Below are 14,607 nucleotides of genomic sequence, written 5' to 3'. Positions count from 1 at the left end.
ACCAGCTTGTCGAGTTGTGGATTGAATCAGGTGCTAGCGTATAGAACTAGTCTAACGCTCTGTCTTTTAGGCTGGCTGGGAAAAGTCTGCATCTCAGGTAGTCGAAGTCTGGAGTGATGTAGAGCGTCAGGATCTGGTTGAACCGAGCTACGTGCTGACCTGGACACGAGCTGCCATCATACATTGGAAACTTTGGCTGGATGAAATCATCGAGAGGCTGCTTGTCCCGGATTTCAGAGGTGAATGGTGACGCTCTGTAAGATTGGAGCATCTTTTGGACGATCTGTGTTGTGCTGGCCTTTTTGCTTGATTTTTTCAAGCACTAGGAGAAGTCGTCAAGGCGTTAATTTGTGGTGGTTCTAAGTGCTACGACACCGTTATTATCAATGACATCGGGATCTATGTTGTTGGTGTTGGATGTTGTTTGTTCGCGAAGAGTTTGATTCTCTTGTTGAAGGGCTGTAAAAGAATCTTGGAGAGTCTTCATTTGATCTACTAAAGCTTTGAGTTGTCCTTCCATAGTGGTTTTACCAAGTTTCATGGGCTTGAGAAAATGGTATGAATGCTTTTTCTCAAGGAAACGAACCAGCAGACGGCCAATGTAGATGTATGGGTTTCTACCTACGACCTGATGTTGAGGTTGATGGGGATAAGAGTTGCCTACGTATCAAGTTTCTTAGGTGAACTTGAATCAAGCCTTACGTAGTTCATCTCTCTCCACTTATAGGTGTTTGGTCTGACTTTCCTTATTTGCTTCAGGCCGTTGTCAAGTGTAGATCCATATATTGTGCTCTCTTGATTATTCGTCATTACTTCTGCTATTACAAAGTAAATGCCTCCTTCATTGGTGCGTTGACTGAGCTCCATGATTGCAATAAATTATTTGTTTCCATGTATAATTGTATTTGATACTTGGGACCATAGTACAAAATATCAGGATATGAAAAAATATTGATCCCTGATTTATGGATATGTATCGTGGATATATCCCCCTCTTAGGGATATTTGACATTGTTTCATATACAAATATCGTGGATATATCTAAAATATCGATAAATATCGTGGATATTGTGGATATTTATTGATAAATCATGATATATAATTTATATTTATTTGAAATATAATGGTAAATATTAAATAAAATTGTTACACACACAAAATATCGCCAAATATCCACAAATATCGCAATATATCCTAAAATATCAATAATCTTGTCAAAATATCTCCGATATTTGTAGTTGTAAATATCTCTAAGCATATCACGATATTTACTTATCTTTTGCTAAAATCTCGATATATATCGCGATATTTTGCACTATGCTTGGGACGACCTGAGTTTGGGTCGTGGTTACGTCCTGGTGGCGTAGTACAACCTAGGGATATACGAGTTGTGAAGATACGACCTGGTGTGTGGACACGTGTGCTACAGTGACTGGTTTAATAACGGAGGGTACTTACACAAGGATATATTCTATACATATCGTGGATATGTCTCTCTTTGGTGATATTTTACATTGGGCATCTACAAATATTATGGATATATAACAAGGTTTGTACTATGGTTTGAAGTATTCTCTATAACATTTTAAACGAGGGCTTGAAGGAGGTGATTCTAAATAGTGAAACGGGGGACTCCATTCGCAAAATTTAATCAAGGGATTCCGAAAAGTCCAACAATCCAATAGTGTAGTTTAGTCAAAATTTGTTATTCAATATTAAGTTGTTATTCAATTTGATGTTACATTTGAAATTGTATTTGTTTATTTAAGAGAATTTTAAATATATATATATATATATATATAATAATAATAATAATAATATCATTGTCTCCCTCGATCGGCGTCTACAACTCCATGTCTACATCCTCCCCCTTCTCCTTGTCCATCTTCATCTCCAACCCCAAATTGATCTTCATTTTCATCTCCGTCTCCTTCACCCCAATAGTATTTGTACATTTTATTTCTATGAACAACACCGCATTCTTTGCTTTATTTCGGTGCATATTCTTTACTGCTTCCTAAGCTATCAATTTTTTTGTTTTCCGAAATGGATGCTCAATTGAGTTACTCTCCGCCACCCACCAAACTCATTACTGGAGCAGTTGGGAAGGTTAGTGGCAAGATGCTCAATTCCCCCTGGGTGGAAGAGTAGTTCAAACACACAAATGTCTTAATGTTTCATTCTCTAATCGAAATGAAAGAAACGTTAATGAATTAGAAGTTATGTGAACAATAACCGAATTTAGTTTATTGACTAGGAAAAGTAGATGTCAGAACCACAACATAAAATAAGATTAAAACGATCAGTATTTTAATTTATTTTTTTAAAAAAACACGTAACAAAAGTCTAGGACCTTAAAATTAACAACACATCTTTAAACAAAATATGTCTAGTTGGCTTATTATTTCAATTCATTTTTCTTTTCTTTTTTTTTTTTGTAGTGGTAGTCTATATTAACACCCAGTCACCCACCAGCACCACCAACTTCATCTTCATTCTAAAATTTGTCATTTCACAATTTCATCATGTTTAGCACTTTTCTTTTTAAACTCAAAACACCAATATAAACGAATTGCTTTTTTTTTTCAAAATTCCATTAGTTTCTAGATCTTTTTGTTTCTCATCATCTGGTTTTCAATTAGATAAAATCTGCAAAATACAATCGGATTCACCTCCGGTTATTATTAATGGAGACGTCGTTATTACAACCGGTTCAGTATTTGTTAGACACGACAACTCTATTTTGGGATGCTTGATAAGAAGGATTCTCGAGTTTAAAATGCCATCCATACACTTAGCCGAAGCTTTCGGCAAAAAACTCACAATCGACAGAGGGCGAATGTACTGTTGATCTTCCTAATGCGTATACTAGTTAACGATTCTGTGCTTGTAAAAACTTAAGTTGATCGAAATCAAACTTTTGGATATGTTAAGGATGGGGTTGAGGTGTATGCATACATAATGGGAGAACAATTGACAGTGAGCTATTTGATGGTGATAAAACAAACATTAAATGGATTGATTTGTTTTCAAAGAGTTTTGATATTGGGTTCTCTTGCGAGGGTAAACAGTGGTATGGATTGTTATCGTGATCATATCACAAGATGAGGAGAAAACAAAAGGTAGGCAAACACTATCTGTATATAGTAATCCTACTTGAATAAGTCATTAAAAACGAATGAATATTTTTTTTTTAGACTATAAATATAATTAGAGTGACGATGTACTACTTGTAATCTTTGATTACCATGGCGAAACTAGAATTGCCATACATGGAGAAGGAAGATAGCTCTAGTGAATTCTCAATCTTGAGAGAAGATGAAGATATGAAAGTGTATAGCAATATTGATCATACTGCAAATGTATGCAACTCAATTTGCCCTATTTACCACGAGAGAAAAGTCGTTAGAGTGTTTATCAATCATAAAATTTCTTATGTGTCAACATTTGGCAGCAATAAAACTCCTCTAAATAAAGATTATTGTGAAGTGGTAAAGTATGCCCATGAGGCAATATGCAAGATTTCTGTTGGATCAGATTTTTCACTTTGACGGAAGCTTTTGGACCTAGCGACTACTAAGACCCTAACAGAAATTTCGAAAATGTGGTACTAAAACCACTTGTGTAGGTCGAAGGTTGATAATTGGGAGAAAATACCAACGGGAGTGTATACCCAATTATGAATAATATAATTTATGGTTGGGTTCTCACATCCAATTGTCTATCCTTCAAACCATTTCCAACCCTTCCCCAAAATCTTTCATTTCTTTTTGTTTTCTTGATGAATATGGATCCAACAATACAAGATTATTTTGGTTTTCTCTCTGAATGTAGGGTTTGAAATTTGTTTGTGAAATGGTATGGGTCAAAATTGTTATTTTTCTCTTTGATCAATTGCTCGTCATAGAGACCATAAAACAAATGAGAACCTAACTACAATCATACATACTTATTCGGTAACTTTGTCCTTCATTGTTTTTCCAAAATAAATAATTGATGTGATTTTTTTTGCCTTATATACCTGCATATCTACTAGCCCACTAAGCTAATTAATAGGCATCCCTATTACTACTACCACCACTCTTCACAAAAAAAAAATTATTAAAAATAAATAAAGAATTGCAATAGAATCCAAAATATTTTGTATTGTTCTTCAAACTAATGTTGGTTAAGACGTTAAGTGAGTGAACGAGGAAAGTAGCACGATCATAAGCCTTCTCAACTCAACAAGAGAGATAGCCATCCCTCTAAAGCCTAAGCGCTGCAGAAAAGTGCATAGATAGCATAGGAAAAACGCTATGAATTTGACTTTATAGCATTTACAAAACGCTATCTATGGCCATGCTATGTTTTTTAAGATAGCGTTCAGATAAAACGCTATTAATTTGATAGCATTTTGGATACAAACGCTATCATTGTATTTTATAGCGTTTGTTAAAAATGTTATAGATTCCATAGCGTTTTTGCCTCAAAACGATAGCATTTCTTTCATGTTATTAAACTTTTATAGCGTTAAGAAAATGCTATTGTTTATGTTAATATAAAATCAGAAAATTCAAATACATATTAAAATTATTAAATTAGTAAATAAAAAATGAATTGGATCCAGATGGATTCGAACCATCAACCTCTCAATTATTTGAGCGCTCTTCCATTTCGAGCTTATGAATCCATTGTATTTCAGCCCCCTAATTTGCCATTTTACATAGTTCACCTATAATGATAGAAAAATACTTAATTACAAACCATACATTCAGCCTTCCTGCTGGTTATTTTGGTCGAATTCCACACTAGAAGACGTCGATAATTCCACCATATGAACTAGTGAAATATCTAACAAACTTGACCCAATTGCGGTCAACTAAGTACGAAATATACCAAAAGAATGTATACCTGAGTCATTGTTAAATACATCAAAACAAAATTCAGTTGAGCGACCAACCACTTCAGCTTATCCTTTGTTAGTATATGAACCCTTTCACAACTTCCACACAAAGACAGAGGAAGTTCAGTACTTTTGTAAGGTCAAGTAGGCAGCACATGTTTCCCATATAGCACCTTCTTTGTCAGGATCTATGAAGAAGCGGCAAAAAGCAAAGTATTAAAACAATTTGCATAAAAAGATTCCATACCTTAAAACTTATGAACTTTGTCATGGCTTGATAAATTTTTGGACGAGACAACGGAATAAGAGAATGCATAGTTGATACCATCCACATGTACTGCCCCATCTTCCATATTGAACAATGCCAAAACAACTAGCTAGAATTGGATACAACATAAATAGGTCATAAGGTACATAATTAGTAGTTCCAAACAAACCTGGCTGTACATACTCCCAACATAAACACGAGATCCAAATGAGATCCAAATGTAAGTAAGTTAGGCTGATACAGAAAAAGAAATGAAAATAAGTGCACAAATAACAAATCTTACTTTATGCATGTTGTGCATTTTAGTTGCGAAGGAATGTTTAAATAAGGATCAATAGTTTACCATATAGCAAACGAGGCGATTGAGACCGTTGGACTGGCAAAGAAACCAGCTGAAAGTACAAGTCCAATACTGAACCATGACTCGAAACTGCATATACATAATCAAGTTAAGTTGACGGCAATCAGTTCAGTTCGAAAATGTATACTTTAGTACGTGTTCAGTGTTCTTTATATATTAAAGATTGTATGAAGTTATATACCTCAGCACAAAAAGAGATGAAAATGCTATCTTTGAGTAGCACCAAAGCCCTCTGAAAGCCTTGGTGGAAAAGCATGTCTATGTTTTCTCACAAGAGGGGCAAAAAATGATATAAATCCCAATTACAATGACTTGAAGCCACCAAGAGAAACTCAATGTTAGAGCTGCTCCCATGAGCCTGTAGTTGAGCACATCAACCAGCACCCCAGTTGAGAAGTAGATGTAAGAAAAAGAACCCTACAGCTGTGAAAACCAATGGGTTGACGATGTTTTGCGCTTGAAGAAATCTTTGTAGTGGGAAGTTGAGAGCATACGCAAAGAGTTGAGGGAGTAATCTTCGTGCGACTATCTGGCTTTGGTTGGCTATAGCTGCCCATAGGCCAAACGTTTGCAAGATTGTGCCTGAGTACCAATAAAGAGAAGAAAGAACCACTACTGTTCCCAAGTGCAATATAATGGCTTGTTGGCATATAGTACCCAGGGAGTCATACTTCTTAGCTTCAAAGGTTTAACCACAGAGACTTTGCACCGCTATTGCCATGCCCGTCTAGATGAAGAATCAATAAGCTAGTTAGCAGGATCAACAAAAAGTAAAGAGAGACAGGGATCAATGAGAACAAAAGTACTTACCATGATGATGAAAGCAAGTCCTTGAATTTCAAGAATAGCCATGGATGCACCAGCAAGCTTCAGGCTACCCATATAGTCTAATAAACATCTGAGTAACTAAACTCAGCATAAAATTGAAAACAAATATAATTACGCACAATCCATAGAGGCTCCATAGTTGTCTCAACTCCCAACCAATAAGCAAAGCCCACCATTCCGAAGGTAAGTTCTCCTGACCAAGATACTCCTCAATTCTGTTGGAGGACAGATCTGTACTTACGACCTTATTATTTGTACTTCCATAATCATCATCGTGACTGGGGCGAGTCTTCAATAATGGCTCTGTTATTTTTATGACAGTTTCCCCCATTACCATGGAATATAATATTGAGTTACTAGTACTTTGAAGCAGCTACTCAGGTATCTAGCTAACTAGGTCACAAAGATTCTAAACCATTACAAACTCCACAATATTCCAAAAAAAAAAGGCAAATAATTAAAATTTATATAACAAAGATTTAGAAACAAAGAAAAGCAAAATACAAAATATAAGGAAGGAAATACAGGAGTCCAACAAACTCCACAATAGCAGGGTCAGAACACTTCGTATCTTTAATTGATCTCAAAGTCAGATCGCTTTGTATCTATCGATTATAGACCTCAAAAGTCAGATCACAAAGGTTACAGTATGAATCTGGAGGTTAACTCACTACAAGTAAAAAAAAATCGCAACCATATTTAGATGGTGCCCTTTTAAAGGTTAGAAATTAACTTTACTTCATAATTGCCTTATCTAAGCCTATTATAATAAAGTTTGGCCACGAAGAAGTAAATACTCTGTTCTACTCACTCCAGCACTTATAATAAGATAAACCATGATTTTTAAAATTTATGTTCTCCATTTTGTATATTTAGAGTTGAAAGTTTATAGTGCTTACCTGTGGGAGGTAGAGTACTTTTTTGTTGCTTAGTAAGAAATACTATAGCATTTATCATATTTTTGATATTTTCATGCATTTCCTGGATTCTAAAAAGTAAAATGTTTTATAATTCTTATCTCCAGCAATATGTATATCGATCTGAATCCAATGTCACTTTTTGATATTTTCATGCATTTCCTGGATTCTAAAAAGCAAAATGTTTTATAATTCTTATCTCCAGCAATATGTATATCAATCTGAACCCAATGTCACACCTGAAGAGTTGGGAGAGAGTTCTAGAAACAGCTCAACATGGTCGGAGTGACACATAGAAAAGCTAAATAATAAGGATGTGCTCAAGCAGATAAAAAACAAAAAAATTGTTTCAAGATACTTTGGTAAAACTTAAAACCAATGCTTACTTTGCTGCCTGCCAAACCAGGTGAGGGATCAAAATCTATAGGACACGGATTCACCGTATCAAATCCATCAATAGCTTTGGATGATACATGCTTGAAGAGGGAAGGGAGCTCTTCGGGGACTCTGTTTCATGAACAAAGATCCGTGATGGCATCCATACGAAGCAACTAAACCTACACCACAGTGAACAATTTCAGTTAATAACATATTGATTAGGTGGAAAGCAGAGAAAGGAGAATGTCGTTATTACAATCTGTTTGAAACTATAATAATAAGGTGTTCGTTTTTACAATGCTTAACATGTTACAATACATGATAAAAATTTAACCTCTTCATCGGAGTGATTATTCCTATTTGAACTCCAAAAGAACACCATGATGTTAATATACAATTTAGGTGATGCAATCAAATTGATGCTTCTGCAAGAAAAACTTTCTAATTAATCGGACAGGCTATGCTCGTGTTGTTTCAAACTCAAGAAACTCAGTTGACACTCCGAAATTTCCCTCCACAATATCATCAGGTTGTACCAGTTCTTTATTATGGTATCATACTTATTTGAAACGTGATGGGTTAAAGCCCTTGTCAGACCAAATAACATATATTATGAATTTCAGCAATATGCAGATGGAGAGTGTCAAAATAGCAATTGTAAATTTAAAACTGAAATCAGATTGGAAGAGTGGAATATAATGAGGTAAAATGCATAAAGATGCAACAGAGAGTGACTACTCAAAGAAATAAAATGCTAGAACTAGACAAACTTATAGAGTGACACAGTCTCTATAATCAAGATTGATGAGAACATACACAAACTTGGTGGAATACCTGGAATAGGGAAGTACATGGGACACAGAATATGATGTTTCCCGCTCAGCTGCAAGATGTTGAGCCTTCTAAAACTCTTTTAAAACTGCCTGGAAATCTTTTGCAGGCTTAGCATTGTCAATCTTGTAGCAGCAAACTCGATTCGGTGGTGTTTAAACTTCAAATCTCTTGAACAATCGGAGTTCCTTTCACCAGGTTAATGGGTTATATCCTTCGCTGAATCTGTCACGTGTGTGAAGTTTAAGTGCCCGGTTTACCCACGTGTTGAGCTGAGATAGCGTTTAGAAGAATTTTGGGACACCAAACGTGGAAAACGTACCAAGTTAGGATAGCACTAGGTTTACCAAGTGCAATGCCTATTTTTAGCATAGCGTTTTTTTACAAATGCAATTAAATAAAAGCTATCTATGGCCATTTTTGTAGTAGATAGTGCATTAAGGTAACTCGCACATGAACGTAAAAGGGATGGACTTCCTAGAGACCGAATCCACAACTCTCACTGACAAAATATTCTTTGTCGCTAGAGAAAAATATGTTAACGTACCACTTTTTTAAGTTGGTGGACTACTTGTAAAATTCGTTAGAAATAAAAAGGGAAATCTACTATTTATATACTAAAGCAGAGACCTCTTAGAGAGATTTTTTTCTTTCTTAGGTGGCACTCTAATATGAGAGATAATTTTTTTTCTCTCTTACGTGGCTTTCTACATAACTCTTTAGAGAGTTTGATTCAACAGGGAGTGACTCTCAAGGATAAAACTGCCGAAAAAGTAACTTTTAAGGACACTTTTTTTTTCATAACTCACAAGGGCCGGGTAGATAAAAGGTCAAGTATACCCTTGACGCGAAATAAAAAACGGATCGGGTAGATGAAATGTCAAGTATACTCCTGACGCGAAATAATTAACGGCCCGGCCCAGACGAAACGACCCGGTGTATTTAGTATGAACATTGAATTCCTTGTGTTTGAACATTGATTGGGTATGAATATTCAATGTTCGTAGTCCTTTTGGTATGAAAATTTAATGTTCATACATCAATATATTGTATAAGGTACATTCACCTATTTGGATATGAACAATCATTGTTCATACACCAGCAGAAGGTATTAACACTCATTGTTCATAGTAAAATGACAGAAAGGGTAAAATCGGAAAATATTTATTTTAAATCCTGGTCATTTGCCCTTGAGGGTTATTTTCACGGAAGAGTATAACTGGCATTTAAAAAAAGTAAAAGGGCCGGGCCAACTTATTTTGTCCTTGAGGGTTCCTAATTTTGAAATAGTGGGTTCGTGAGTTACTTTTTCCCAAAATTTGTCCTTGTGAGTTACTCACAAAAAACAGTGTCCTCTAGAGTTATTTTTTCTCCAAATTGGTCTTCTAGACTATTTTCTTGTTGATTCAATTTCCACTTTCCAAAAGAGTATAATTATGTTTAATTTTAGTACAACTCTCCCAACTTAAGTGCAATTCAAATTAGTCCTCACAAATTCCGCAAACATAATTATGTTTAACTAGCAATTATTTCCTCATAAACCGGAAAGAAATTACTACACAAATTCCGCATGTATGAAGAATATATCAATTATTTCCTAAACCCCCCCCCCCCCCCCCAAATTAATGTACGTACAGATTTTTCTTCAATGTTAGAATTAAATATCAACATCAGCCATTTAACAAGACGTACTATTTTAGTACAGCTCTCCCAAATTTAGTACAAAAAACAAAGTTAATATATAGTGTCTGGCAGCCACATCAAGACATAAATAGTATATACCTACTACGACATACATAATTTTGATGTCTAGAAATTATAGATTAATTTTATGAACACCACCACCAAAAGCACAACCAAACAAGTAGAAGACGAGTCAATAAGCACAAGTAAATAACTAACATGTTAGGATCATATTTTCCGAATAATAAGAAATAATAAATGGCTTCAGATGCATAAGTGGACAACATGCAATGATTGATTAAGTGTAGTCAGAGCACGCAAAGAACAAAATCCACCTACAATTCCAGAAAAGTATTACAAGATATCAGTTATTGCCTGTTCAATTTCAGAGAACTTCACAAACGAGTCTTTAGGAATCGACCAATCAAAACAATAAAGATTCTCCATCATCCATGCCTCTTAGGCAGCATACTGTTACCCATTTGGAGTCCCAAACTAAGAGCAATTTGTGCAGGAGTCTTCAACAATTTCTCTGACACCATACTTAATCTTAGATGCTTACGCACAATACTATTTAGCTATGCTGAACTAGGGGAACCTAATGGTTAATACCCCTGCAAAGTGAAGGCCATGAGATATGGACAAAAACTCTGCAAAGAGGGGTATAATATTAAACTCATAAGCTTAAGTTCATTAAAACTTATAACTCACGGATAGGTGTACTCCGTTCAATTGGCAAAAGGCAAACAACTGAGACTGTTGCCAAGCTGGGTGGCATTCCACCTGATTGACAACAGCAAGGACGCTTGAAACTTCCAAAAGTTCTCCAATCCCAACTTTTTTGACAAAAAAAATATAATACCAATAGCACTAGACTTGCCAAAATCATAAAGACTCTCCACTGCTTTCCAAGGTACTAGAAAATTCATGTTGGAAATTCATGTGAATCTATTATAGTTTTCACACATGGGCAATTGTATGTGGTGGTTTTAAGAACAACATCTAGACAGGGATTGAGATATATATATATATATATATATATATATATATATATATATATATATATATATATATATATATATATATATTATCTCGACAATGTAGTTGAATCATTAAAATGTGAGAAGAAGACCTCATTAATGATTTGACCTTATTTTGGATGTAGAAATTGGAGCATGTATACTGATTACTCAAAGCAACATACATGCAAATATACAGTGATATACATTAATACAGTGATACACAATTACACATGACCAAGAACAATAAAGATTGGAAAACAAAATTTTCTTTCTCTAGAACATAAACAACTTATCTGGCCTATTAGTTTAAAAATCTCAACAAAAAAAAAAAGAATAGGCTTCTCAGAACATCCCATAGCATCAATGTTACTTAAACAATTCAACAGCCGAACCGTTACCTATATCACATTATTGTGAACTAAAATACTTAACATGTTAAAGAGGTGCTGAGGTAGGATGGTCAACGAAGTAGTATATTTCAAAGGAAACAATGCAACAATGCAACAATATACTATACATTACTACATATTTAATCAATTACCAATTCTCTAGAACGGATTTACTCATTGCACTAAAAAATATATTTAAAAACAAATATATCAAATAAATACCTACAAATATATCAAATATATCAAGAACGAAGAAGAACTGTTGAAAGAGACGAATGCAACTGATGAAGAACATAAAAGGAATTTAAAAATTCAAAAATAATATAATAACTTCAAATTAATCCAAAGAGAAATGAAGTAATAATTTCATTCTCAGTTTCAAGTTTCAACTAAACAATTTGGCACAGATTTCACGAAAAAAGGTCAAAATAAGAGACACCATGACACATGCTCTAACTCAAGAGACACGTACTCTTCACTCTAATAACAACTAAGTTTGGACCGGTTACAATAGTCAAGCCCAAAACCCATTAAATTACCAGCTATTAAAGTCCGTTTATATGTAAGTCAAATCTGGTATAACTCTCAATAGTCTCAATTCAAATATATGAAACAAGTTGGCAGTATATACGTGCAATGTTTTTAGAGTTTGGAGGGATGACATATCTGGTTGCAGACTATTTTTCCAAGCAATGCAAGTCACAAGAATAAACATAATGGTTTTGAAAGTTTTTTTTTGTAAACTGTACTTCAACTTGAAAACTTCAAGTGATGATAGTAAAATTAGTAGTGGGTCACTGTCTTATTGGTTGGGTTAGTTGCTTATACTCTTAGGAGCCTTACACAAAAAAACCATACACATTTTGTGCTTGAATTAGACCATAAATTTTTTAAATATAAAAACTATCATAATAAAATATTTATTTTACATCACGAAAGATACCTAAAAGATCCCGGGCGTATGCCCAGATTCAAAATCTAGTTCCACTCTGAAAAGAAGCATAAAAGCAAGTTAAAAGAATACTAGCTAGGTCTTTATAAAAAAAAAAAAAAAAAAAAAAAAAAAAAGCTAGGGATACTAAAACGGGGGCAGTGTAGTACTTCGAACACAGTGTCTTGGAATGCACGTTGGAAGCGTGGACGTGAACTGAAGACAGTTTTCAAATCCAATGACAATTCAAATCCCATCATCAAAACTACATATATAATAATAATAATAATAATAACTCTCAACGCACCAACATCCCCAACAACAACTAACGATTCCAGCGGCTGCCAATATTATTCTGGTATCATCTCTACAACATACAAATATACCATTTTTTTTACTTTAAAAGGTAGTTTTAATCGTTGACTTTATGTACACATATTTGATCCTATCCCAAGCGTAATCTCATATATATTGCCCATCTTATTTGAAACCTGGTCTGTGTGTTTCTAGAATGTGCAGTCTTCGTCTATAAGCTGAAAAACTATGCATGCAACACTTGTGTTAAACTTACTTGTTTTCGTTTTCTCGCTTGCGTCTTTTTGATATGTGTCAAACTTGTTCCAACACGCTGCTGTAAAGGGTTTTAAACTTTTAGTTTCGTTTTTCATGTGTATTAAGAAACAGATGTGATACATTTTCTAATTGGTTTCTTACATTTGCAGTTTCTTCTTAGATTTTATTGTTGTGGTTGTGGTTGTGTACTAGACTTGTTGTTTGTTTTTAATCCAGAGTTTGAAAGATGAAGGCACTTATTCTTGTTGGAGGTTTCGGAACGCGGTTGAGTCCATTGACACTTAGTGTACCCAAGCCTCTCGTCGATTTTGCTAATAAACCAATGATTCTGCATCAGGTTTTACTTCACAAATTATTATTTTGTATTAGTTTCTTGTCTATTTCTTGCCCTTCGCCAATAAGTTAATGGTTGTTATTGTGGCTCTTTTTTTATTGTGTCAACTGTTTAAGTATCATTTAAACGAATCCTCATTGTACTAAATTTGTACCCTCTCCTATGTGCTCAAATGTTGCGGCTCAAATTTTTTTATTGCAGCTCAAATGTTTATCAGATTGAAGCTCTCAAAGCTGTTGGAGTGACAGAAGTTATTTTGGCCATCAATTACCAGCCAGAGGTAAAACAGGACACATCACCATTTCTAGTAGCAATAGGACAACTATTTAAATCAGTGTTAACGTTACTTATGGAACACATTGTTGTGCAGGTAATGCTGAATTTCTTAATGGAATATGAGACAAGGCTAGAGATCAAGATTACTTGCTCACAGGAGACTGAGCCACTTGGCACTGCTGGTCCTCTGCCTTTGGCAAGGGACAAATTGAATGATGACTCTGGTGAGCCATTCTTCGTCCTCAACAGTGACGTTATTAGTGAATACCCTTTCAATGAAATTATTAGGTTCCACAAATCTCATGGTGACCAAGGTAAATTTTTGTCTTTAAGCATTATCTATTTTCCTTATTAGATAGAAGAACTTACATTCTTATGCTTGGTTTCCCCAAGGTAAGGTAACTCTGAGACGATAAATTATGTTTGACTTAGACAGGTGGATGAACCCTCAAAGTACGGTGTGGTGGTTATGGAAGAAGAAACAGGGAAGGTTGAGAGGTTCGTAGAAAAGCCAAAAATCTTTGTGGGTAACAAGATCAATGTCGGGATTTACCTATTAAGCCCATCTGTTCTTGATCGGATTCAATTGAGACCCACATCAATCGAGAAAGAGGTCTTCCCTAATATTGCAGCAGAGCAAAAGCTCTATGCAATGGTCCTACCAGGATTTTGGATGGATATTAGACAACCAAAGGATTATATTACAGGCCTTAGACTATACTTGGATTCGCTACGCAAGATATCGGCATCCAGATTAGCTTCTGGCTCCCACATTGCTGGAAATGTTTTGGTTGATGAGAGTGCTGTCATTGGAGAGGACTTTCTAATAGGACCTGACGTTGCCATTGGTCCAGGGTGTGTTCTTGTAAGTGTAATTCACAAAGGTGCTTCCAGACATCCCAAAAAGTATCTCATTGTTCCTTTGTGGTAA

The 14,607-nt window shown here is 35.0% G+C and overlaps 1 protein-coding gene across 1 annotated transcript; it reads left to right on the top strand.

Moving 5' to 3' along the window:
• The first annotated feature begins 12,770 nt into the window (after positions 1 to 12,770).
• On the top strand, positions 12,771 to 14,607 carry LOC147493792 (putative mannose-1-phosphate guanylyltransferase 1). Its single transcript, XM_086567942.1, has 6 exons — positions 12,771 to 12,851; positions 13,283 to 13,403; positions 13,618 to 13,680; positions 13,771 to 13,990; positions 14,032 to 14,069; positions 14,113 to 14,607. The coding sequence occupies exons 2-6, from the start codon at positions 13,293 to 13,295 to the stop codon at positions 14,605 to 14,607; spliced, it is 927 nt and encodes a 308-aa protein (XP_086424068.1). The 5' UTR covers positions 12,771 to 12,851; positions 13,283 to 13,292.

The sequence above is a fragment of the Coptis chinensis genome, chromosome 6, assembly GCF_015680905.1.
Source record: "Coptis chinensis isolate HL-2020 chromosome 6, ASM1568090v1, whole genome shotgun sequence".
NCBI classification, from domain to species: Eukaryota; Viridiplantae; Streptophyta; class Magnoliopsida; order Ranunculales; family Ranunculaceae; genus Coptis; species Coptis chinensis.
This window is presented reverse-complemented; position numbering and strand designations above follow the sequence as displayed.